This window comes from Carcharhinus amblyrhynchos, chromosome 30 (assembly GCF_965287045.1).
Source record: "Carcharhinus amblyrhynchos chromosome 30, sCarAmb.v2.hapA, whole genome shotgun sequence".
NCBI lineage: Eukaryota > Metazoa > Chordata > Chondrichthyes > Carcharhiniformes > Carcharhinidae > Carcharhinus > Carcharhinus amblyrhynchos.
In genome coordinates, this window is record NC_137353.1 from 19021728 (window position 1) to 19049526 (window position 27799).

Here is a 27799-nt window from a genome sequence, read left to right on the forward strand (position 1 = left end):
CGTTATTAACAATCACATGCCTTCAATTTGCTCAGGTGATATAGGTCTGCATTGATTTGATTCACTTAGAATTCCCAACTGTGAAAATAGACTATATTTATGCATAAATAAATTAGCCAAAATTGCTCAACTTAGAAGACTCGCAAAACAATTCAAGGTAGATTAATGAAGACAGTCTAGGAATTACTGGATACTAGCAGGCAAACACTTATGTTGCTTTCTCTGCTATGTTAGCAGGGATGTCAACCAGTTTAAAACAAATGGCTCAAAGCCTGGCTTATAATGGTGGAGAGTGACATCTAGACATATGCATTTTACCCAGCTTGTAGTTTTCATTCAGATAAATTTCAGTTGTTCTCTCAATACTGTAAATGTGAAGGATTTATATACCAAGACCAGTGAAACATTTTTTTTCGCATTCCAAGTCAAATTATTTCACTTTGCACTCAGCTCATATTGTAACTTGGCTACATGAGCATTTATACTTTGCCCTTCCTCCTGTAATGTGGGTACTTTAGCAGGATTATTGAATAATACCTGCATGTTTTTGAGTTTGTAGAACTGTTTTTATTAATCTCTCCATGTTGAAAGGCAGGTTGATAGCGATCCTGGCTTTATTATTGACACTGAACAGCGCTACATTTTTGTTGTACCAGTAAGTCTGTGTAGTCAAGGAGACGCTACTGTATCTTTAGTCATGGCTTCAGAGACTGGCAAGTCCTGCCCTTCCTCTTAATTCACTGGCTGAAGCAGTGGTGTCAATAATCACTAGCTTAAATTTATCTTCTTTTTGCTCTGTTATGCAAGAGGGCTATTGCTGGAGTGATATGCTCTCTTTCTGCAATTCACTGACACGCAACAAACAAAACAGAGATCGCCTTGGGCACTAAACTCAACGTTGCCTAACTTAGTCAATGAATCTACCTCCACTTCCTCCACAGATTACAGCTTCTGGGAATTTTGTGGCTACAAACAAGCCTGGCATCACTAAAGATCCCCCTAACACCACTCAGCTTCCTAGAATAAACACAGACAATAGATGAATCAGCCTTGCAGCAGTGCCCTCCATTTCCCAAAAGTGGAGTTAAAGTGATAAGCAGCATTAAACACGATTTCACAGTGACATGTAAGATAGGTACTTACTACCATGAAATGGTGCAGCGAGCTCGGAGAGAAAATTGTTCCAAATGCATAAAGAGTCTTTCGGTTAAATTAGGAAATAAAACAGTAATGTACACTTCCTGGCGTTGCGGTATTCACATGGATTCTTCAGAGCCTTTTCCCTTTCATTATTTGGTAGAACATTCTACTTACAGTGTAAGGGAATTGAACATTCTGGGGGTTTACCACTGACCAGAAATTTAACGGATTAACCATGTAAATACTGTGGCTACAAGAGCAGGTCAGAGGCTAGGGGTCCTGTGGGGAGTAACTCACCTCCTGATCGCCCAAACCTTGTCCAACATTTACAAGGCACAAGTCAGATGTGTGATGGAATGCTCTCCACTTGGCCAGATGAGTGCAGCTTCAACAACATTCACAAAGACTGACGCCATCCAGGACAAGGCAATCTGGTTGATTGGCACCCCATCCAAAAACATTCACTCCCTTCACCATTGACGCACAGTAGTAGCAGTGTGTACCATCTGCAAGATGCACTGCAGGAACTCACCAAGGCTGCTTAGGCAGCATCTTCCAAGCCCATGACCACTACCATCTAGAGGTACAAGGTCAGCAGATACTTGGGAACACCACCCACCATCTGGAGATTTTCCTCCAAGTCACTCCCCACCCTAACTTGGAAATATATCACTGTTCCTTCACTGTCGCCAGGTCAAAATCTTGGAACTCCGTTCCTAACAGCACTGTGGGCGTATCTACAGCACAGGGACTGCAACAGTCCAAGAAAAGCACCAGCTTCTCAAGGGCAATTAGGGACAGGCATTAAATGCTGGCCTAGACAGTGATGACCACATACCATAAATGAATAAAAAAAGTCAAAAAGAAATTGGACTGATCTAATCTCTTCATCTCCAATTAATTATCTGTTCTGGTTACTCTACCTCTTTATTTCAGTTCTGAGTGCAGGTCAGACACTGAGTGCCGTCACTGAGTGCAGAAATGTAACAAATAACTGTAATTACAAAACATAATGCCAGCTGCATTTATATTGCGTCAGTCTATTGTGCTATCTTTTGTCTGGATTACTAACAGAATCGTTGAGCTTTTGATGGACAGGAACATTGGTGACTTTGTTTACGGAATATCAAAAAGCATCCAATATTGAAGAGTTCCATTTCTGAAACTAACTAAAACCAGTTAACATTAAAACTTGCGTTCTGCATTGAATCAGTGAGAGATTAACTCTAACGATAGGAAATGATGCACCAATTTAACAGTTGAAGGTAATTCCATTGGAGGTGGGGGGAGTGGGGAGAGTGCGGGTGTAGATTTCTCTATGACTCATTCTGCAATGTGCCTTGAGACTCCTGCTAGTCCATCATACACAAGCTGTGAGCAGCGACAGAAACTTAAACTCTCACATCTGTTGATAAACAAAGAGTATGGATTATTTTCAGCATATCACAGAATGGGGCCTTTGCAAGTGTGGTCCAAACTACTCGAGGGCAATTCTAACAAAAATCTCTATTTAATTTGATACATTCCCAAGGCATTCTTGCTGATATCGGTGAAGGAGGTAGAATTGTTACAGATCGGTGTGGAATTGCTTCTTTGTAATCTAGACTAGCCAGTGGACATTAAAGGTCGGGGTGATGCATTATTTTATAAACATTAAGAGGAGCATTAAGTAGGCAACTGCTACCTTGTGTGTTATCATTTATTTGGGTGGCAATGGGGACATAGCAATGTACCACAGTAGCTGGGCATGAGGCAGGGGGCAAAAATGAGCCAGGGTCCCTATTTCTGGTCACTCTTCAGACATTCCCCGTTGGAAACTACACTCTCTCCAATACTGGGGGTACAGGGCTGCTGAGTGTACCCATAGAGCTTTACCCAGAGGCCAGAATTTTTTCGGCACACCCACCCCGATTTCAGGAAGGGCGAGGCTCGCAGAACGGCGTTCTCTGATGGTCTCGGGCAGGCAGGGTGGTAAAATTCCAACACATGTCTTCAGGAGAGTGGGAAGGGGTGGAAATGAGCTGGGGACGATTTTCAGTGCTCTTCTATAATATGTCCCACATTTCTGATCACTTTTTCTTGATTACACAACATGTTCCCAAAGGGGAAACGGTTTGAGAAAATGAGAATGTTTGCAGGACTGCCTCCTTGCATTTTCATTGGTACAGTCATGGATGTATTACATTTCAAAATCCTAGGTTACCCTACGTTGTTTGATTCTGCCCCTGCTATCTATCACTATACTCTCATCCCTCTCACTCTCACCTCCAGACTTCACTCAAACAATGTCCCCTTCGCCAGCCTCTCACCCTCTGTAGAATTCAGTTCCTCCAATCCATTGCTGGCCTCATTTTCTCTCCTGTAAAGGGGCTGCTCAATCATCACTGCTTCACTCGTCAATTTATGTTGGCCCCTGAGTCCTCACAAAGGGGATGTGTCAGACTTTTTACTGTCCTCACAAAGCCACAGATTTCAAATTCTTATCCCTGTGTTTAAGTCCTTTGAAGTATTGCCCCTCTCTATAACATTCTCCAACTCTACAGCCCTTTGAGATCTGTGTTCCCCAGATTCTTGTCTCCCAAGTAGAACCCATTTGTCTTTGCCTGACATTAGCTTCCTAGCCTTAGACCCCTGGCTGCAAAATTTCTCCTTAAATTCCCTTGCCTCTACAGCTCTTTCAAGACTCTCCTGTAAACCCATGCCTTTGAGCAAAATTTTATCTTATTTTGTCTGATCATGCTTTATGCTTGCAACATTTTTTTATATTAAAGGTGTTACATAAAATGAAAGGTTGTATTGTTCCCTGTATCTAGTTAACATGAAATTAGTGTCAATAGATCACAGCAAGTTAAATTGAGCAGAAACTTAACCAGACTAGCCATATAAATACTGTGGCTACAAGAGCAGGTCAGAGGCTAGGAATCCTGAAGCAAGTAACTTACCTCCTGACTTTCCAGAGTCTGCGCATGATCTACAAGGCACATGTCAGGGGAGCGTGATGGAATATTCTCCATTTGGCTGGATGATTGCAGCTCCAACAACATTCAAGAAGCTCGACACCGTCCAGGACAAAGCAATCTGCTTGATTGGTACCCCATCCACAAACATTCACTACTCCACCATTGATGAACAGTGGCAGCAGTGTGTGCTATCTCCAGGGTACACTACAGCAACTCACCAAGGCTTCTTAGATAGTACCTTCCAAACCTATGACAGCTACCATCTAGAAAGACATGGGCAACAGATACATGGGAACAGCACCATCTAGAAATCCTCCAAGTCATTCACCATCTTGACTTGGAAATATATCATTGTTCCTTCACTGGGTTAAAATCCTGGAACATCCTCCCAAACTGCACTGTGGGTGTACCTACACCACAGGGGCTGCAGTAGTTCAAGAAGGCAGCTCACCATTGCTTTCTCAAGGGCAATCAGGGATGGGTGATAAATGTTGGCCTAGCCAGCAATATCCACAATTTTGAATGAACTCTTCAAAAATTCCAAAGCGTGCCTTCAGGAGATTTGATTTTATATCAAAACCAGCTACTCAAACCTGTGTAACACAAGAGCTGGGTCACACTTACAACACTGACAATAAGATGTCATAAATTGCACAAAGGACATCGATGAACTGGACAAAAGTCAGAGAAGAGTGAGTATATCAATTTTAAGATTTAGTTATGAAATGAGATTCAGATTTAAGCTCATTCTCCCTTGACAAAGGAGATGGAGATAGGCTTCATGTCTTTAAACTGCTAAAAGCTGAAGACAAATAGACACAAGTAACTTATTTAACTCAATGTGATTGCCAATAAATGGCAGGAGTTAAAAATTAACAGCTTCAAGTAATAGAAAAGAGAAGAATCACCTGTTTACTCTCACAGAAAAAAACATATAGACTCTAATTATTTTGTTCAATAAGCACTGTAGAATACAATGGTTCATGTACTGATAGTTCCAGGGTTGAGTCACTGCTGAGAGCAGGATGTGCTAAATATAAAGCTGACGAGTTTTGCGGTGATTCGAGTGGCCTGCAGGGGGCTGTTTATGGGCTCTGTTAAACTGGGCGCCAAATTGACTGGAACACCTGGAGGAAACCCTCGCAGACACGGGAGATCATGCAAACTCCACACAGACAGTGACCCAAGCCAGGGATTGAATCTGGGTCTCTGTACTGTGAGGCAGCAAAACTAACCATTGTACCACCCATTCTCCCCTGGGTTTCCTCCAGCTAACAAACAAAGAACAAAATCAGCCTGGGAAACAGGCCCTTCGGCCCAACGAGCCCACGCTGCCATCTCAACACCACCTCTCTACCCATGAGCCCTATCTAATGTTTTATGGCCATCCAGATTGAGGGAAAACTGATTTAGGGACAATTTATTCCTGCCAATCAGCCTAACAGCACATCTTTGGGGTGTGGGAGGAAACCGGAGCACCCGGAGAAAACCCACGTAAGCATGGGGAGAATGCGCAAACTCCCACAGACACCAGCCCAAATCCATGTGTTTGCACAGCAATCAGCGATAGTCACTGAGCTGTCGTCTTGCCCAGTATCTTGTCCAGTTTAGGCACACACTAACGACATGAAGCACTAGGCCAATCTCGAACAACCAAGAGCAGCCCCAGTACGACCCATCGCGTGTATGCCCCTCGTTGGACACGAGGTGGACCGACTTAAAACCTGTGAATGAAAAGAGAAAAACATGCTCCGGTTTCCTCCCACAAACGGAAAGACGTGCTGGTTAGGGTGCATTGGCCATGCTAAATTATCCCTCAGTGTACCCGAACAGGCGCCGGAGTGTGGCGACTGGAGGATTTTCACAGTAACCTCATTGCAGTGTTAACGTAAGCCTACTTATGACAAATAAATGAACTTTAAACTTTATTTCTTCATATTCCTTCTCACAGTCACATTCATACACAATGCAAGTTTTTTTTGCACAGAAGGTGGTGAATGTCTGGAATATGCTGCCCGGGGAGGTGGTGGGAGCAGGTACGATAGTGGCATATAAGGGGCATCGAGACAAATACACGAATATGATGGCAATGGAAAGATACGGACTCAGTAAGTGCATACGGTTTTAGACAGGCACCATGATTGGCGCAGGCTTGGAGGGCCAAAGGGCCTGTTCCTGTGCTGTACTGTTCTTTGCTTTACAATTTCTTTTCCTTTTCTCTTGCTTTCTTTTCATTTATACTTCCCTTTGATGCTTGTCGTGAATTTTTCTGTTGCATGCCCTTCTCATCTCATTGATCCATTTCTCTAACTAAGCCCCTCTAACGTAAGGCGCAACGCAGACATGAACACTGAAAAGGTGCTTTGCAATACACAAGATGCCAGAATATATTTCCCGTATTGGTGAATAAATGTGAAGAAAATGTGTGCAAGCACCAGTTTCCCTGATGATTCTGCTGACACCAGTCCAGTAGACAGAGGAAAAATATCATTCCATAAATTTTCTCCAAATGTCGCAGTCTGACATTTACTGAGCCGAGATGGTTTGCACAACCTTATGTCATTATGTCACTTGGGGTTCTTTAAAATGACGGAAGCTCTGAGAGAAATGAGAGCACTGGCTATCTATCTGACTCAGGGCTTTGAGTGAAAATCATTAATATTATTGCAAGATTGGGATGGAGGGCTGTGTGACCACATTTCATCAATCTGCATGGGCGTGGAGAGGAGGTTAGAAGCATGCCTTAGGAGGTCGGATGGTATTTTGGCTGGGAAGACTGATTGTCCTTTACCTCTATTATCATTTTCCCAATCCTACATTACTTCATCCTCCAGCTGTCACATCACACATAATATCGATCCCACTCTGAAAGGGCAGCAATCACAACGCTCCCTCAAGTGGCCAGGCTCTGAGTAATTACCATCATGGGATCATTATGTACCAGTGCAGAATTTTCTTTAATGTACACATCAGCATGACTTGTTTCCTCTAGCCAGTACTTCCAGAAATAATCATTGAATGATTCTTACTCCAGGATTCAATCCCTTTCCTCTGTCCCCCTACCCTACTGCTCCCACCTCCACAAATTTAATCTTTGATAACGCCATTGCTGTGTTAATACTGAGATCAGTTCTCACTCATGTATTTGGTTTCTGGAGTGAAGCTTATCTCGACCCTCTCTGCCTCACTGACTGCCTTTTCTTATTTACATTTTTGGAGGTTCCTACATTACTGGCACAGTGGTTAGCGCCACCGTCTCACAGCGCCAGGGATCCGGGTTCATTTCCATCCTTGGATCGCTGTCTGTGTGGAGTTTGCATGTTATCCCATTGTCTGTATTGGTTTCCTCCGAGTGCTCCAGTTTCCTCCCACATGCCAAAGAGATTAGGTTGATTGGCTATGCTAGATTGCCCCATCAGTGTCAGGGGATTAACAGGGTAAATACGTGGAGTTAGGGGAGAGGGCCTGGATAGGATTGTTGTCAGTGCAGTCTCTATAAGCTGAATGGCCTCCTTCTGCATTGTAGGGGTTCTATGGTTCTATTTCAAAATAATTATAGCGGCTAAACAGACCATTCAACCCACTGAGCCAGGGAAGCTTATATGATCCACCCAAACCTCCTCCAACCCCTCTCCATCAACACATCCTTCTATTCCTTTCAGTCTCTTGTGCTTATCAAGCTTCCCTTGTTTCCTTACTTTGCATTGGATTTTGTTAATCCTGTTTAAATCATGTTAGTGTAGACCTTCATCCCTACTATAGTACTGACCAATTTATAGGGGCCAAATTTAAGAGAATAAGTGAACCATGTTTAAAAAAAATCAGAAGGGAATGGGGTAGTTCTCAGTGAAACTTTCATTCCAAACAACAGAATATCTTTAAGATGATAAATGTTGCGTTTATGCCCGATATCACAAGTATCAACTTACTGAGGTTTTGAGAAGTTGGTTTGGAATTTATGGGCTGCCAGAGGTGTTAGCGTCAGATAATGATCCACAGTTTATGTCACAAGAGTTTGAAATATTTCTGAATATGAATTAAACCAAATACATTCTAATACCCAGCAACAAATAAGAACATAAGAAATAGGAGCAGGAATCGGCCATCTAGCCCTTCAAGCCTGCCCCACCATTCAATAAGATCATGGCTGATCTGTCGTGGCTCAATTCCACATTCCCACCCTCTCCCCATAACCTTTAATCCCCTCGCTTATCAAAAACCCATCAACCCGCGTCTTAAAAATATTTAGCGAGGCAGCCTCCACCACTTCAACGGGCAGAGAATTCCAGAGATTCACCACCCTTTGAGTGAAGAAGTTCCTCCTCAACTCCGTTCTAAACCGCCCCCCCCTTTATCTTGAGGCTATGCCCCCTAGTCCTACTGTCCTTTCTGAGCGGGAAGAGTCTCTCCACCTCTATCCTATCCATCCCATTCATCATCTTATACGTCTCAATGAGATCTCCCCTCATTCTTCTAAACTCTAACGAGTACAAGCCCAGTTTATTCAGCCTCTCCTCATAGCTCAACCCCCTCAACTTCGGTATCAGCCTAGTAAACCTCCTCTGCACTCCCTCCAAGGCCAAAATATCCTTGCGCAAGTGCGGTGACCAAAACTGCACACAGTACTCCAGCTGTGGCCTCACCAGTGCCCTATACTGCTGCAGCAAGACCTCCCTACTTTTATATTCAATCCCCCTCGCTATGAAGGCCAGCATCCCATTCGCCTTCCTGACCACCTGCTGCATCTGCAGGCTGGGTTTTTGCGACTCATGCACAAAGACCCCGAGGTCCCTCTGCACCGTCGCCTGCTGCAGTTTTTCGCCACGTAAGTAATAGTCCTTCCTACCATTATTCCTACCAAAGTGGACCACCTCGCACTTGCTGGTGCTGTAAATGCACTCTATCACCCAGCAACAAATGGTGCTGTTGAAGGAGAAATCAGATTGTGAAGAGGTCTTTGTAGAAACATTCGTGAGGTGATAAGCTAGACAGCAATTTTCATGTTCCTCTTCTGCAAAGGCTAGGTAATTTTCTGTTCTCTTGCAGGAAAAAAAGAGTCTTCAACAGATTGCCTTACTGATGAATTAGTTTTTAAGCATGCTCGCAGGATAAGGTTGAGTTTGCTTAAATCTGATAGCAGTAGCAAAGTGAGAGAAAGACAAGGCAAAATTAAGATGAGTGGTGATACAAGATATGAAGCTGGTCAGAAGGTTATGCTGAAAAACCACTGAGGTGATAAGGAGAAGTATATGATCGGAGTTGTAAAGAGACTAGGGGTGGGATCTTGAGCCCACTCTTGTGAGATTGTCTGTGAGATTGCTGGCATGGGCAAAACCCAAAAGTTGCTGATCCTGTTGGTGAGATTGCAACTTCCGATTTTCACCGTCCCTTGCTGGCAAAATAATCAGGATAATGCCTAGAATGGGCCTGAACATGATTTAATAGATTTTAACATGTTTAACTCAACACCCCCAACACCAAATGTTTACCCCACCATTTATGTGACGTTACATCAGCGAGGTTTATAACATGTCAATCTGGGGGCATAAAGGTGAGTATCGCTCCTGGGGGAGAGGGACATGATTAGGCAGTGCCCTGGCAATGCCCCCTGGCACAGGTTGGCACTCCTAGGTTGGCACCATACCAAATTTAATCATGATACTCCAATCTCAGTGCAGCCAGACTTTGTTGGCATGTTTAAGTCCTGCCATCCTGTGAGCAGCATGATGGCAAAGTGGTTAGCACTGCTGCCTCATAGCGCCAGGGACCCAGGTTCGATTGCTGGCTTGAGTCATTGTCTAGGTGGAGTCTGCACATTCTCCCTGTGTCTGCATGGGTCTCCTCCAGTTGCTCCTGTAAGAACATAAGAATTAGGAGCAGGAGTAGGCCATCTGGCCCCTTGAGTCTGCTCCGCCATTCAATAAGATCACGGCTGATGTTTTTGTGGACTCAGCTCCACTTACCTGCCCGCTCACCATAACCCTTAATTCCTTTACTGATTAAAAATTTATCTATCATTGCCTTAAAAACATTCAATGAGGTAGCCTCAACTGCACAGATTCACAACCCTTTGTGTGAAGAAATTTCTCCTCAACTTAGTCCTAAATCTGCTTCCTCTTACTTTGAGGCTATGCTCCCTAGTTCTAGTTTCACCCGCCAGTGGATACAACTTTCCTGCTTCTATCTTATCTGTTCCCTTCATAATCTTATATGTTTCTATAAGATCTCCCCTCATTCTTCTGAATTCCAATGAGTATAGCCCCAGTCTACTTAGTCTGTCCTCATAAGTCAACCCTCTCAACTCTGGAACCAACCGAGTGAATCTCCTCTGCACCCCCTCCAGTATATCCTTTCTCAAGTAAGGAGACCAAATCTGTACACAGTACTTCAAATGTGGATTCACCAGCACCTTATACAGCTGCAACATAACCTGGCTGTTTTTAAACTCCATTCCTCCAGCACTGAAGGACAAAATTCCATTTGCCTTCTTAATTACCTGTGCACCTGCAAACCAACTCCTTGAGATTCCTGCACAAAGACACCCACATTCCAAAGATGTGTGGGTTAGGTGGGTTGCCCATGCTAAATTGCCTCTTAGTGTCAGGGGAACTGGCAATGGAAATGCATAGGGTTGTGGGGGTAGGCCCTGGGTAGGATTATGGTTGGTGTAGACTCGATGGGCCAAATGGCCTCCTTCTGCACTGTAGGATTCTATGACATTGTGAAACTTGGCCAGCTGTTTTTTTGACAGAGTGTGGTCCAATCTGGTGTTTTGATGGCTGTAATACACCATTACTCTGGACAGAAATACACCATTTTTCTCATCGGAACCAACACTCTGCCAAATTTTTGTAAGATCACCCCCTTGGTGTATTGAGTGAAGATTGGAGAAGGACTCAATCAGCGCTATGAAGATCATTTGCCTGAAAGGGTAAAGGGAGGGCACAAGAAACCTACTATAGTCCAAATCCTCCAACACCCAAAGTGAAAGTAAAGAATAAACTGAAAGTTTGCTAATATCATAGAATCCACCAGTAGAGCAAAGTGAATCGGATTATTTGAAGTAGACAAATCAATCACTGCCCCAGTGCCAACCATGAAGTAAAGTTGATAGGCAAAGTTCAGGTTTGACAAAGTCAGAGGTGTTGAAACAGCAGAGGCAAGCTAATAGAAGTAGAAGGAAATACCTAGACAGAGAAAGAAGCCAGATGGTTAATTGAAAGTATGTAGGAAGAATGACTAAGTCATTCCTTTCATTATTCATTGTTAAATCATGATACTTTTGTTCAATACTTACTGCTGCTAACAAAAAACAAATTTTTTAAAATGTAAATGATTCTGGCTGTAACAGTCAGATATGTTCTGGATAATTATTACAGTCAAACAAGTGTGCAATCCAACCTGTTAAATTTCAGATATTGTTGATGTTGAAATGTTATATTAACTTATGAACACGTACCATTTTATATTTTAATGTATATGTTTTTTTTAAGTGGGAAAGGAGTGTAATAAGGTGTCAACATTTTGTTATATTGCCCTCTCTGCCTCCCTCTCGGAGATATAAATAAAGTTGGTTCAATAAAGGCTGCCTTAAGTTGAGCATGTGCTACTCTTACTCAGCGCAATCCCAACAGGTTCCATGTAGTTAATTTAGAAAACCGTCCACAATAAGCTGATTCCTCAATTGAAGTGATCAGGGTACGCAGCATGATTTCGTTTCTGGTGGTTTAGTGACCAGTGATATTCCATAAGTGATTCTGAATCATTTCTCATGTGCAAGTCTTGAATCATAGAAGTCCTACAGTGCAGAACGAGGCCATTCAGCCCATTAAACCTGCACTAACAACAATTCCACTCAGGCCCTATCCCTATAACTCCACCCTACTAGTCCCCCTAATACTAAAGGGCAATTTAGTATGGCCAATCAACCTAACCTGCATATGTTTGGACTGTGGGAGGAAACTGGAGCACCCGGAGGAAACCCATGCAGACACAGGGAGAACGTGCAAACTCCACACAGACAGTAACCCAAGGCCAGAAATTAGGGTTCTGGCACTGTGAGACAACAGTGCTGCCCGTCTAGTTGATAGATGTCAGAGGACTATTCATTCGGATAGTGTTGGGAACTTGGAGATCAAGTGGTCCAGTTCCTTATCGGCTTCCCTGATTCTGATGGGGTGCACTGCTGAAATCCCCTTATTCTGGCCAGGGATGTTGAGGCCAAAGACAGCCCCCTCCTTCCAAACCTGATTTGAGATTAGTTCACAGGGTGCGGTGGTTAGCACTGCTGTCTCATTGTGCAAGGGACCTGGGTTTGATTCCTGGCTTGGGTCACTGTCTGTGTGGAGTCTGCACATTCTCCCTGTGTCTGCATGCTCTGGTTTCCTCCCATAGTCTGAAAGACGTGCTGGTTAGGTGCACTGGCCATGCTAAATTGTCCTCAGTGTACCTGAACAGGTGCCGGAGTGTGGCGACTAGGGGATTTTCACAGTAACTTCATTGCAGTGTTAATATAAGCCTGCTTGTGACGGTAATAAATAAACTTTAAATTTTAAATAGTGACACCTTCCCAATCTGCTCATGACTTTAACAGGGAATGCAAGTGGCCACGAGGACACATTTTTCACTTTTATATATATAAAAACTAACTTGTGCATTTGAGATTTTTGAACCGGAATGTTAAAGAGCAGGACAAATAGAGAGTAATAGCCATGGAGATAAGCAGGTAATCAGCTAACTTCTAATTGTCATATCAAACCAGCTGTTATAATGTGTTTAATGAGGACAGCCTACAGAGTCTGGCTAACAATCAGGATGTTATTTTGAACCACCCTTGCAGAAAATCTGAAGCTGCCTAGGCAAGAATATGTTGATTTGAATTTTAAAGAAATGATGAGAGGCAGCAGGCTCTTGCCTGAAAAGAATTTTGACAGATCTAGCCTCTGGTTCCCAACTTGCCAACCATATTAATGCTCTTATGTCAGATCAATCATCTACGGGACTCTACAATAAACTGGAACGCAGAAGGTGACTAACTCCTCCTGCTGCACATGAACTTCAGCTCATTTGCTCTTTCTTAGGCCACTCGCTAAGTTGGCTTGCGATGAAGAAACATCTATTTATTTACCCCCCCAATAGATAGGGGAAATAAATCGATGTTTATTTCCCCTATTTAACATATAGGGGAAATAAACATCTATTTTTAGATGTTATTTTGGGGAGACTGTGCAGATGCTACAACAATGAATTAATGAACACTGCTCGACAATCACCAGGCAGGAGTGTTCTCTTCCTGTTGGGAACACTTCAGAGGCCACGGGCATTCTGCCTTTGATCTTCGGGTAAGCGTTCTCCAAGGCGGCCTTCACGATACACGACAATGCAGAATTGTTGAGTAGAAACTGATAGCCAAGTTCCGCACACATGAGGATGGCCTCAACCAGGATCTTGGGTTCATGTCACACTATCTGTAAACCTCACAACTTGCCTGGGCTTGCAAAATCTCACTAACTATCCTGGCTGGAGACAATACACATCTCTTTAAACTGTGCTTAATCCTCTCTCCACTCACATTGTCTGCACCTGTAAAGACTTGATTACCTGTTAAGGCTCACATTCCAACCATTATCTTGTAATTGAGTTTGTGTCTATATCTGCCCTGTTTGTGAAACAAATCCTGCACTCACCTGATAAAGGGACAGTGCTCTGAAAGCTCGTGCTACCAAATAAACCAGCTGGACTTGAACCTGGCGTTGTGAGACCATTTATTATATCCTTGTAACCTCACATAATCCTCTTGGCATTAAGGGGCAATCCCACCCAGACCAGTTCCCTGTAATACCAAGTATTTACCCCACTAGCCTACACATCTTAGGAAACTGGTGCCGACTGGATGGACCAAATGGTCTCCTTCTGCACTGTAAGGATTCTATGACAACTCTTTATGAGTGATTGGTGCCTATACCATAGCAAACAATATTGCTCTGTTTGATCAATTTTGTGCTTGAATGTCAATTTGTGACAATTTTATAAAGCCTCCATTATGTGCGACTCTTCAAACAATTGTCCCAGAAAAGTCCAAGCCATCTCAGGAAGAACATGTTATTTTGTATTTTTATAAGCGCTCTTTCACCTGAAGGGAATCATGTCAGATTTACTCTCTGATGACTTAATTGGCAATTGTCTTAAGATGCTGACATTTTCCAACAGCATTAGAATTGAAACGCTCAACATTAAAATGTACCACTCACGATTTGAATTAATTCTTCAGAAATAAATCAAGCAGCACAAATTAAGATGCTTGGTTTTGAGAAATGCTGCTGCAGAAGCAGAGTTCAGATCATTATCGTTGTACCAATTGGTTCAGCTGTTAACAGGTCTGTTGCTAGGCAAAAAGCTCCTATTTATATGCAAATTGATGATGAGTAAGCTTCATTTTCCTCAGTGTGTAAATGGTAAATCTGATATTCTTTCTGTCACTTTTTCCTATTTATTTATTTAATTCCAGGCTTAATTTTCCTCAGAATTTCCTCCCTTGGAGGTGGTGACTTTGGTTTTTCTATTTGAAGTATCTTCACTCCCAGGGATGGGAAGCTTTCGAATTTTTTTTAGCTCAGAGGGTTGTAGTTGCAGAGACACTGGGGGCGATCTTCAGCCCACACTCATTGTCCATGCAAACACCAGCAGGGGCTCCAGGTCTGGAAGTTGCAGATCTCGTTGGCAAGATTGCAATCTCGGATCTTCCATAATCTTCGCGACATCATCCAGTTCACGCCCATAACAGGCATGGGTCTAACTTACATGCATTCAATAAATTTTAACATAAGTAACATATCCCCCTACCAGATATTGACCCTAATCCACACTCCCTGCTGTATATTGACACCATGCCGATGTGACATCACAGTGGGCAGCACAGTGGTTAGCACTGCTGCTTCACAGCGCCAGGGACCCAGGTTCGATTCCCGGCTTGGGTCACTGTCTGTGCAGAATCTGGACTTTTTCCCTGTGTCTGCATGGGTTTCCTCCTGATGTTCCCACAATCCGAAAGATGTGCTGGTTAGGTGCATTGACTATGTTAAGTTGCCCCTCAGTTTACCCGAACAGGTGAGTCAACTAGGGGATTTTCGCAGCAACTTCACTGCGGTGTTACTGTACTTGTGACACTAATAAATAAACTTTAAACTTTAAAACTAATAAATAAGCAATGGCGCCATCTACAACAGGTTCACCTAGACATGGGGTGGAGGTGGGTTCCTGCTCTGAATGTTGGGGGTGGGGGGAGGCCGATTTGATGAATGGAGTGGGGGGAAAGGGGTCAATGATTGGAGGGGGTGGGGGGGGAGAAGTGCCTACTCTGATCGGGGGTGGGAACTGAAGATCCTGAGACTTCTGTGGCGGGCTGGTAGTGGGGTATTGCTGTTCTGATCCGTTAAGGATGACACCCCGATCTCAGTGCAGCTGGGCTTTGCCAGAGTGTTGAGGCCCTGCCCCCCTGAATGATGGCATGAAATATGCCCCCGTGATTTTTCTTTTGACAGAGGTGTGGTAGAATCTGGGGAGAAAACCAGTGTTTATCTAAGATCTCCCCCGCTGAGTATATTCAAGTTGGCATTGATAGATTTTTTGGATACTCAGGGAATCAAGGGATACGGAGATCAGGCAGGGAAGCGGTGTGGAGGTTCAAGATCAGCTATAATTGTACTAAACGGGGGACCAGGCTTGAGTAGCTGTGTGGTCTACTCCTGCTCTTGGTTCTTATGATATTGCTGCACTTTTCAATGGGTGCTGGACATCGTCTGCTACCTCACCAGGCCATTCAGTCTGTGCAAACTCAGACATCCAGGCCAAAAGGCTATTTGGCCATATCTACTGCTCTTTCACAGGATTTCCCCAGGCAGCAGCTATTGGGTGAATGCTTAAAAGATGCCTTTTTGAGTTAGCTTCCTGTTAATTTAAATGGTAGTGTTGAAATAAACAAATGAACGTGTGTTAAAACAGTACTGTGTGGAGTTCAATGTGAGTACACCAGAGTTGAAAACAGTGACAGGAACGTCAGGGCATTTTACCCCGCATTGAAGATGCTATATAAATGCAAGTTGTTGCTGTATTTCTGGTGCATGCCTTTCCAGTTAGCCAGTGAAAATTGGTGAAGGTCAGCACTCGGCCTGTTAGCGGTTGATTGTTCATATTTTTAAGATGTGCCAGTGATGGGCACTGTTTTCATTAAGGGCCGAGAGCACATGTAAAGAGAGTCCGTCTCCCGGCACACTTGAGGCCTCCCCTGACTGGTGGACTGGAGTGCATCACCAGCCCTGGGAACAACATTTTAATTTGATGTTTCCTTTGGAAGTATTTTTTTAATTATAGTTTCATGAAGGGTCTGTCATCCCTGTTAATTGTTAATTAGTTTATTGTTTATTTAAAAGAGTATAAAGGGAATCTGCTGGGACACAGGGTTAGTCGTTAGGAGGCAGAAACCCGTGATGCTGCATCCTGTGAATAAACCAACTATTAAGGAAAAGACCTGGGTCTTGTTTCGTACTTGACCCATTTAACACACCCACCAGTTGGGGAAAAAAACCAACCCTGCTGGAAAAATCTTTATATTTGCCAACCAAGGGCAGCTACTGCCTCCTTCAGATGGCAGCCCAGCTACCAAAGTTGTGCAGCCAATGTTCTAACGTAAAGGGGGCTAATGATTTTGCCACAGACAGGTACTATCCAAGATTGTCCTATGCTGCGAAGAAACCGATACGCGACAAAGTTTTACGCTGTGGTTTCAGTCAGATCCTGCCTTATTTGAGTGGGAGGCACAACGGAAATAGTTCCTTCCCGCCTCACCCTGACAGCTACATGCTGCAAAATGTGACTGTGGAAAATACATGAGAAACTGGAACGTGGCTAAAGGGCCTTGTGGAACAGCTGAAAGTTTTCTACCCTCATGACGAGGTCGGGCAAGGTTTCTGGAAATTTAACTTAACGTGAAGCTGACAGGCTTTGAACTTCAGCCGCCCTCATTTGTGAAACCTCCCTCGTGTTGAACCATCACAAAAGACAAAGGCAATCACAGCTGCTGTCCCCTCCTTCTCCCATGAGCCAGACTGATGCAGAGAGCTATTCGAGCCGAATGTCATTGTGTAGGAGGCCAACAACGCTGAAGCCGGTAGGAACTCTGTTAGGAGGTTGAATGATGAGCTTTTGGCTGCAGCGTGCACCATTGTTTGATGCGCCTTCTCCTGCAGCTAGAGGGGGATTGGGGGGGGGGGGGGCGCAGTGGTGGGAATGCTGATAACAAGCTTCTGCCAAAGATACAAGCACCAACACAAGATTAAAGGTCGTGCTGTAGATGCTGGGGTGGCGCAGTGGCTAGCACTGCTGCCTCACAGCACCAGGGACCCGGGTTCAATTCCTGGTTTGGGTCACTATCTATGTGGAGTTTACACGTTCTGTCCGTGTCTGCGTGGGTTTCCTCTGGGTGCTCCGGTTTCCTCCCATAGTCTGAAAGATGTGCTGCTTGGGTGCATTGACCCGAACAGGCGCCGGACTGTGGGCAGTGTTAATGTAAGCCTCACTTGTGACTAATAAATAAACTTCAAAAAAAACTTTAGATAAACAAGAGGAGGGATATATGGATCTCAAATACCCTTGAAACTATAGTCCAAAAAAATGGTAAAAACCATCTGGCTTGAATTCTCTTTGCATATAAGATACTAATTTTCGTTTCTATATTTAAGGATTTTCAAAAAAAGTTATAAAATCCTTAGGGACAATTATAATCAGTCATTTACTGATGATTTTTTTTAGAAGAGGATTCCCATATATTCTCATTGTTTCTTTCCAAAAATCAAGTCATGAATGACAGCATCCATGAGTCCATATGTGCACTGCATGGTGCAAATGGTGTGCTGAGGTGACTGATGGTGATGAATGTGCATCGCTTGGCCTGATTTGCAGCAGGGAGAGAAACAAAGATTACTTGATTTAGATTTTCTTAAAGAATCTGAAACTTCTTTTTAGGGCAACGTTTATTTTATTCTTGTCCATCCTATCAAAGTGAGTTTATTGGACAAGACAACTTTTAAGTTCTGTGCTGGCTTCCTTGGGTTTTAGTACTATTGTTCTTTAGGAAAGGAAAAGTGCCATCCTTACCTGGTGTGGCCTATATGTGACTCTAGATTCATAGCAATGTGGTTGACTCTTAAATGCCTCTCTAAAATGACCTAGCAAGCCACTCAATTCAAGCGCAATCAGGGATGGCCCAGTGGTATTATCGCTAGACTACTTAACCCAGAAACTCAGCTAACGTTCTGGGGATCTGGGTTTGAATCCCACCATGACAGATGGTGGAATTTGAACTCAGTCAAATAATAAGAACTACTGATGACCATGAAACCATTGTCAAATGTCGGAAAAACCCATCCAGTACACTAATGCTCTTTAGGGAAGGAAATCTGCCATCCTTATGCGCTCTGACCTATGCATGACTCCAGAGTCCCAGCAATGTGGTTGACTCTCAACTGCCCTCTGAACAAGGGCAACAAGGGATGGGCAATGACTGTTGGCCAGCCAGCGATGCCCACATCCCACAAATTAATAAAAAAAGATGCTGGCAAAGCCAGCAACACCACCATCCCCGAATAGAGAAACTATGTTCAAAATAAAAGCTGATTTTCTTGGGACTTACCCCCCTTTTTAAGTCCAGTTTATCCGCCCATTAATTTTCATGCAAAAATAGAACTTTGAATCACATGCTTAAAGCAGTAACAACTAACTTTAACAATGTTTAAAATTACAACAAACTCAAAAGAAGGTGTTAAACCCACACTTATAAAATATTTCACTGTTGTGAAGGGATGCTTTATGGGTGGCATGGTGGCACAGTGGTTAGCACCCGGGTTCAATTCCAGCCTCAGGTGACTGTGTGGAGTTTGCACATTCTCCCCATGTCTGCAAGGGTTTCCTCCCACAGTCCAAAGATGTGTGGGTTAGGTTGATTGGCCATGCTAAATTGCCTCTTTGTTTCAGGGGGACTAGCATGGTTACACGGATAGGGCCTGGGTGGGATGATGGTTAGTGCAGACTCAGTGGGCCAAATGGCCTCCTCCTGCACTGTAGAGATTCTATGCTAACGCGCATTGTTGACCCCTGGGGCATAGGTAGCATCCTTACTTAATTTAGAACATAACAGGCCACCACTACACACGTCAAAAAGATGTTCTGGAAACTTCTACTGGCCAACACAAAACATCAGAAGTTATTTAGTATGAATGATCTTGGTAACGCCTATCTTGACAGGTGCATAAACCAGAAAAAATAGTGAAAAAAAATGATTGTGGTTTAGTCTAAACAGATAACATAAAAAGTAAAGGTTACTCAAAACTCCAATTGATTGAATTTGCTTCTATAATAAACAACTGAATCACATGCAGCATCAGAGAGAAATCATCTCTTGAAGTGGTTGGGTGCAACGGGACAAGATGCTTGCACAATCTCACTGGCGTTCAAGTCACGGCTGCTGTCTATAAAGGGGTGAAAATCATTGGTATTTATTGCCAATGACCTTGTCAAAATTACTAAACTAAACTCGGCACAGATTCCCAAACAAATTAGGATTTGTCGTCTCCATCTCAAATTGTGATTAAGGACTCTTTTCTTTCTCTACACAGTCCAGCATCATGTAGTCATGCTCCAGTGCAATCCACATTACCCACTGCCTACATTAATCTTGCTGGCAGGGACAGCAGTGAACTCCCCAGCAGTCTCCAGTCTGCGCACCTTCCTCAGGGAAATCAGCAGCCGTGTGAGTAGCAATTCTTTGTTCTGATTACGGTGCCTGATACTAGTTTGAATCCACATCAGTTTGACGGTCCTTTAAGCCGCACTTGCACTTCAATAGGCTGGCATTAAATAATTTTAATTACAGACCGGCGCAGTTACACTACTGACATTTTATTCACTGGAGTTTAGAAAAATGTGAGGAGATCTCATTGAAATGTATAAAAATCTGACAAGGGCTGGATAGATTGTAGAACATAGAAACCCTACAGTGCAGAAAGAGGCTAGCTGGTCCATCGAGTCTGCACTGACCACAATCCCACCCAGACCCTACCCCCTTATCCCTACACATTTACCCGCTAATCCCTCTAACCTACGCACCTCAGGACCCTAAGGGGCAATCGTAGCATGGCCAATCAACCTAACCCGCACATCTTTGGGCTATGGGAGGAAACCGGAGGAAACCCATGCAGACATGAGGAGAATGTGCAAACTCCACACAGACAGTGACCCAAGCCAGGAATTGAACCTGGGTCCCTGGCACTATGAGGCAGGAATGCAAACCCCTGTGTCACCGTGCTGCCCATTATTAGTTAGACTAAGGAGCAGGGTGTCTAGAGAGAGTCAGCAGCAATTTGTGATGGGCAGGTAGTAGAATAGAATCATAGAACCCACCACTCCGTTTATTAACTGTCACAGAACCAGCCAGGGATTTGCACAGGTCTTAAAGGCCTGAAGTGTTGCTCTTTCCCAGGTGATATTCCCACCTGGTGCCTATTCCCAGGCAGTATTCCTACTTGATGCTCATTCAGTCCATTCGGATGGGTTAAACACAGGAATGAAACAGGTTCAGTTACAATCTCTTTGTGGGAGGGGAAGAAAGTCAGCACCTAAAGTGTCCTGTAGAAAAAGGGTCATGGGCGGCACGGTAGCACAGTAGTTAGCACTGCTGCCTTACAGGGATCCAGGTTCAATTACCAGCTGGATCATTGTCTGTGTGGAGTCTGCACATTCTCCCCATGTCTGTGTGGGTTTCCTCCAAATGGTCTGGTTTCCTCCCACAGTCTGAAAGACGCATTGCTTGGGTGCATTGACCCGAACAGGTGCTGGAGTGTGGTGAATAGGGGATTTTCACAGTAACTTCATTGCATTGTTAATGTAAACCTTACTTGTGACTAATGAAATAAACTTTAAGACCCTTAGCCTTCTCCTCTTCCCATCTTAAGCAGGCTCTCATCAAACTTGCTTCACTCCTTTAGGTGTTTTGCCTTTAGAAATAAATCGATGAAAAAACACTCTACAAGGATATCAACAGGATTTGTTTTGCACTTACCTGTAGCAGAGTCTGTAGAGGTTTGATTGGAGAGCATCAAGGTGAACCGGGGGGGGAAAGAAACAGAAGAACAAGTTAGCACATTCACCCGATTTGATTGGGAACATTCATCCTGCAATTAAATGTGATCAAGTTAAGAAGACTCTTGTGAGCCTGCCCTTATATTCTTGCCTTGTCTGAAGTATTGAAACCACAAACAAACACAGGATGAATTTATACCGTTAATGCAGCATTGGTGGCTTTGCCTCTGACCGATGCTGCAGTTAAAATGCATTCAATTGTCTGGGTCCGAGCGGACTCAGCATCCCAAAATTCCCTGGAGGAGGGAATTGCACTTTGGAGTCAGGTTAGAGTTTCCTTACTGTTACCTCCCAAGTTGTTGTCACTGAGATGTGGCTTCAGTTTTGTTGCACTCTGTTACATTCCAGAGTTGGCAATATAGGAGGGTATGACAAACTGTGGACTTCAATTCCGTTCACCACTTAGGAAGTAAACAGTCACAATTCTGCAGCCAGGACGTGTCTGTTATTGGCAGTGGTTTTGCCTTGTGGGAAACCATAACCTTGGCACTCACCATCACTGCCCCTGGGATTGAATTGCCATTGATTGTGAATGCAATGCCAGTAACTTAGATTTATTTCTTCCAGTGCCATTAGCTTTACAGGCCAATTTTACCCATCAGTAACACTGTCTGCTCGCTGTGTACACACAGGCCGCACTGTGCAGCAGTTGGGTGGGGACTCCTCACTGGTAATATGTAACATCAGCCCCAAGGCTCTCCATAAAATTTAGCAATGACCTACAGCTTTTCTTTCAGCGCTTACACATACAGGACTATTAACAGTATTAGATTGAGCGCAAGATTATGCTGTAGTATTGCAGAGTTGCTTCAGTCACAGTGGATTCTCTGTTTTACAAGGCCATTAGAACTTACAGCTTCAGTACTACCTGAGACAGACACTGATCTCATCCCATTTGGCTATTTAAAAATCAATTAATGCAGTAAGGACCAATTAGCCCATATAATGCTGCCTCCCTGGAGAATACTTTCATTTTTACCAGCCTATAATTTTGTGGTAGATGCTTATCAGCAAATTTTCATCAACTTGCTTCCCAGCCTCCCTTGCATGGACAGGTGTGTACTTGTACGGCATCAAACATTAAGATCGAGCAAACCTCCCTCCTTCCTTCACTGTTGCTGAGTCAGACCCCTGGATCTCACTTCCTAACACGGTGGGGCGGCACGGTTGCATAGTGGTTAGCACTGCTGCCTCACAGCGTCAGGGATCCAAGTTCGATTCCCGGCTTGGGTCACTGTCTGTGTGGAGTTTGCACATTCTTCCCGTGTCTCTGCGGGTTTCCTCCGGGTGCTCCGGTTTCCTCCCACAGTTTGAAAAACGTGCTGGTTAGGTGCATTGACCCGAACAGGTGCCGTAGCGTGGCGACTAGAGGAATTTCACAGTAACTTCACTGCAATGTTAATGTAATCCTTACTTGTGACTAATAATAAATAAACTTTAAATTAACAGCACTGTGGGTGTACCTACACCATGCAGACTGCAATGGTTCAAGAAGGCAACTTCTCAAGGCAAGTAGGGATGGGCAACAGATGCTAGCCTAGCCAGCAACGGCGATATCCCATGTCTAGATTAAAACATCTGCATAGTTATGGGCAGGAAAAGGCCTTTGGTGCATCTGACCCTACCTATTCCCTTGGCATATTTCCAACCCTGAATCCCATTTGTTGATAGGAACTTTCCTAGTTCCATTTTGATATCCGTTAAGGTTTCTTGTTCCATCGCCATCTTTGTAAACTCTCACAGGACAGCATTCACTGTCCATTCAGGCACCACAAGCTGGAACTCAAACTCTAAAACCATCCACTTCCATTGCAACCTTCATCTGTTGTGTTATATCACGTGGGGTTCCCAAACCTTTGGATTTCAACCCCCAGTGGGGCCACAGGTTGAGACACCGATGGTGGCCATGGAGTTTAGCCTGAGTTTGGACAATCACAAGATGCATTTAAAGATTGTGCTTTTCCTCATTGTTGGGTGTGGCTTGATTGTCCATTCTCTGAGATGTCATTGGTGCTTCAGCAGCAGCCTGTAAAAAGACGGCTCTTCACTTTCTTCCAGGGCAAAACCCAGCAGTTTTAATTCTGTACCCTCGTTCTCCCCCCCACCCCCAGCATTCAACAACTCTCTAAATTCTACAGATCCCTCCCCTTGCCAGTTTTTACTCAGGCGTCACACATGTAGGCAGGATTTTATGGCCTCGCTCATCCCAAAACTGTAAAGTCCCGCCCGAGGTTAACAGACCTTTCCACAGTCTGCCCCTCGCCTGCTCCGATTCCCGTGGCAGGCGGGGCAGTAAAATTCCGGACACAAAGTCTAAAGCTTTAAGATGGGGCCACACGAGGAAAAGGTCTGGGAACCTCTTGTGTTTTGAGCTCCCTAATAGAAAGGAAGACTTTGATTTTTCTAGCACCTTCCAAGACTCCAGGACCTCCCAAAATGCATTACAACCAATGATGTACTTTCTGAAATCCAGTCACTGTTGTAAGGTAGGAAAGCGTGTCAGGCTGTTAGGGCACAGCAAGATCCTACAAGCAACAATGTGACAATGACCAGAAAATGTGTGTTCAGTATTGTCGATTGAAGGATAAATTGGGAGACCTTCCCTAATCTTTTTCAAATAGTGCTGCGGGATCTTTCATGTCCTCCTGAGAGGGCAAAGAGGGCTGCAGTTGAACTCATCTCATCCTAAAACCAGCACCCCTGACAGCGCAGCACTCCCTCGGTACTGCTCTGAAGCGTCAGCCTGGATTCTGATAATGGTCTGGATAATTAGGGTCTGTGACACTTTGGTGTAACATTTCACAGACAATCCATAAAGTTTATGCTTCAGCAAATGATTATCAGACCCCCTCAGCAATTCTATTGATAGACGTCTTGTTGCTAGTTTGATGCTGGTATCTAAACAAGTTGAATATTTTCTGCTGATATCTCCTCTTCACCTAAAGGGTTAATCTGTCTTTTTGTTGTCCTGGCGTTGACAGATATTTCCCCTGTATTTTCATTTTAATAGTTTAACTTTGATTAACCATCAAAACCTTGTCGGAATTTAAAAAAAAAGCATCTTTCTCAATCCACAGATTTATTCAAATGCCTCTGATAAATACATGAAGGAAAATCCAATCAGCATTTCACAGAGTACAACATGAAACTCTTCAAATCTAATGTGTAAAACAGTGAGAGAGAGGGGCAAGGGATATCTAGGAATTGTCTCAGGATTAATATTGGCAAAGCCTTCAGAGGTCATTTATGATTTTTAATTGGGGATTAATTCCAGGTGGGGTTTAAAGGGGATCACGAACTTAAAATGCTGGAGGAACTCAGCAGGTCTGACAGCCTTTGTGGAGAGAGAATAGAACCAATGCTTCAATGCTGTCTCTATTCTCTCTCCACAGATGCTGATTTTCCAACATTTTCTGTTTTTGTTTCAGATTCCAGCATCTGCAGTATTTTACCTTTATTAAAGGGGAGGGAACTTGTTCTAATAAAGGGGAGGTGTCTGTGTGCACACGAACATTCACTCATTTTAGACTCAGTCAGGCACTTCTTCCAACCGCCACCACTCTTCTCCATCCCTGAAGATGGTAGCTGCCACTCCTGTGCTTCATTCAAGGGCTGGATTGTGCGTGTGAAGGCAATTGGTGTCTGGCTATTTTAACTGGCTGCATCATGGCCAGGTTTGCTGCTATTTACCTCCGCCATTCACCCGTACACACGCTCCAGCACAGGTCACTGCACGGCAAATAGGAATCTACACTTCTGCTGATTTCATCATCGCCTTCACGCACAGGCACCAATGCCCATTGTTGTCCCGCACCCAGCACTATTCCATCCACCATCATAGGTCATTGATCATATCGAAAACAGGAGAGGTTTAAACAGATCCAACATAATCTCAAGATTTACCCTTCAGAAACAAAGGGTGTACAAACAGACAGACACATGCACATATTCAGCAAAATACACATGCACCTATCCTTACATGCATGCATTAAAACATGTATACAGTCACATGCATGACCACATACATGTGTGTAGGTGCACATGTATACACTTAATAGTACACAGATACCGTTCATTGAATCCTACAGCACAGAAGGAGGCCATTTGGCTCATCAAGTCTGCACCGACCACAATCTTACCCAGGGCCTATCCCCATAACCCCATGCATTTACCCCTGCTAATCCCCCTGACACTAAAGGGCAATTTAGCACAGCCAATCCACCTAACCCACACATCTTCAGACTGTGAGGGAGAAAACCCATGCAGACACGGGGAGAACGTGCAGACTCCACACAGACGGTGATGTAAGCTGAGAGGCAGCAGTTCTAACCACTGTGCCGCCCCCAAGTGCAGAAATACACACACACACAACACACACACACACACACACACACACACACACAGAGTCCTCAGAAACATGTGGCAGAATCTATTCAAGTATGTGTGTGCGTTTTCTTTAAATGGGAAATGGAATGACAGACCATCTGGCAGAAAAAAGACAGCCTTTCAGAGAAATTCATTAAAGGCTGAGCAGAGAACAAAAATCCAGCCAGATGTATATTGGAGGCTGAGTTAAAGAGTGCTGTGGAATTTCCTTTGATCTCTTTGTGCGTGTTCATTCTAGTCACACGGATGTCAGGTTAACTGCGCAGTTAAACTGCGCTGTTAACCATTTCACCACTTACTATAACTAGCATAATGATTCAGAGTAGCTTGCAACTTGCACAGGATTTACATGGCGATGACCTTGCAATTTCTGGTGTCTTTATTTCAGGAACAACAAGTACCTTCTGCTCGCTCCAAGTTCTATAGAGTCTGCAGGCCCATCCACTGAAGCATTCTCATCTTGTCACCAGTAACAGGCACTGATCTTAGCCCTTAATACTGAGCACTCAGTGCTGCAGGTTTGTGCACTATCTCATTGATATCACACAGCTTCCTCAGAAGCCTTGATACAAATATCAACTCAGAATATGATAAGAGGACTGTCACAGGAAGAACGAATGTGTATTTCTACAGTGCCTTTCAAGAGCTTTATGGCCAATGAAATGCTTTCAAAGTAGTTGTTGTTATTACAGAATTCCTACAGTGCAGAAGGAGACCATTCGGCCCATCAAGTCTGCACTGACAACAATCCCACCCAGGTCCTATCCCTGTAACCTCACATATTTACCCGCTAATCCCTCTAACCTATGCATTCTGGGACACTGAGGGGCAATTTAGCATGGCCAATCAACATAACCTGCACGTCTTTGGACTGTGGGAGGAAACCCACACAGACACAGGGAGAACATGCAAACTCCACACATTCAGTGACCCAATTGAACCCAGGTGCCTGGAGTTATGAGGCCGTAGTGCTGACCACTGTGCCACTGTACCGCTCTGTTGTTGCAGAGTTGAAAATATGGCAGTTAATTTGTATGCAGCAGGGTCTCAAATAATGAGCAGGTAACCTGATTTAGCGCCACTGGGTGAGGAATCAATACTTGCTGGGCCTCCCTTGCTCTTCACCAGAGAGTGTCATGGGGTCTTTTACATTTAAAAGCGAGGTGAGGTCTCACCTGAAAGGCTGCACCTGATACAGTACAGCACTCACTCTGAAATGCACTGAGGTGCCAGTCTAGATTATGTGCTCAAGCTCTTGGAGCTGAACCCACAAACACGGAGGTGAGAGTGCAGCCACAGAGAGTGACAGAGAAATACCTGCAAATGGGCAACTCATTGTTTCAGCTTCATCATCGGAACTTGATGCTCTGCCCACCAGAACTCTCCTGATTTTGAGAAGAGGGCACATGGCTGACATCAGGCAAATAGCATTGCTGGCCCCCTGCCCAAGCCACTGGCAGCAACAAAAATGATCTTGCAGCTTTCAAAGCTGCTGTAAGTATTGGTGTGGTACAACATTAATAAAATGTTTCCTAAATAGGACATCAAACACTGTAACTTGCTGATAATGGCAGGGTGGTCTGGGACTCTGTAGTTGCCCAGTCTGAATACATGTCCTTAGTTTAACAAATTCTGCACTGACCTTGCGGCAACATCACAGTAAACTGATATCCGTTTGTAAAGCTGTTTATAGTTAATGTCCAGAGGTAGCAGTATCAGCACAGCTTGGAGTATGACTGCCTCTGGTGCGATACGCAGAGATGACACACAGCCTGTATCTGTGCACCAGGAGTTTTATTTACCGTGCTTTAAAATGTCTCCTCTCTCTGGTGTTTTGTTTACAGTGTTTCAAAACGTCTGCTCTCTCGTGCTTATAACAGTTCATAGAATCCTACATTGCAGAAGGAGGCCATTCAGCCCACTGGGTCTGCACTGACCACAATCCCACCTATCCCCATAACCCCATGCATTTCCCCTAGCTAGTCCCCCTACACTAAGGGGCAACTTAGCATGGCCAATCCGCCTAATCTGCACATCTTTGGACTGTGGTGGAAAACCCATGGAGACATGGGGAGAATGTTTGCCTACCGTTTGATTTTGTTTTTCTAAGTGACCACACCTAG

General features: G+C 44.0%; 1 protein-coding gene across 1 annotated transcript in view; it reads right to left on the bottom strand.

Moving 5' to 3' along the window:
* Positions 1–27799, bottom strand: part of acap3a (ArfGAP with coiled-coil, ankyrin repeat and PH domains 3a) — a 331287-nt gene that overhangs the window by 57662 nt on the left and 245826 nt on the right. Inside the window, exon 10 of the mRNA XM_080215115.1 lies at positions 21211–21222. Coding sequence (XP_080071241.1) covers positions 21211–21222 — 12 coding nt within the window. The remainder of the gene's footprint in view (positions 1–21210; positions 21223–27799) is intronic.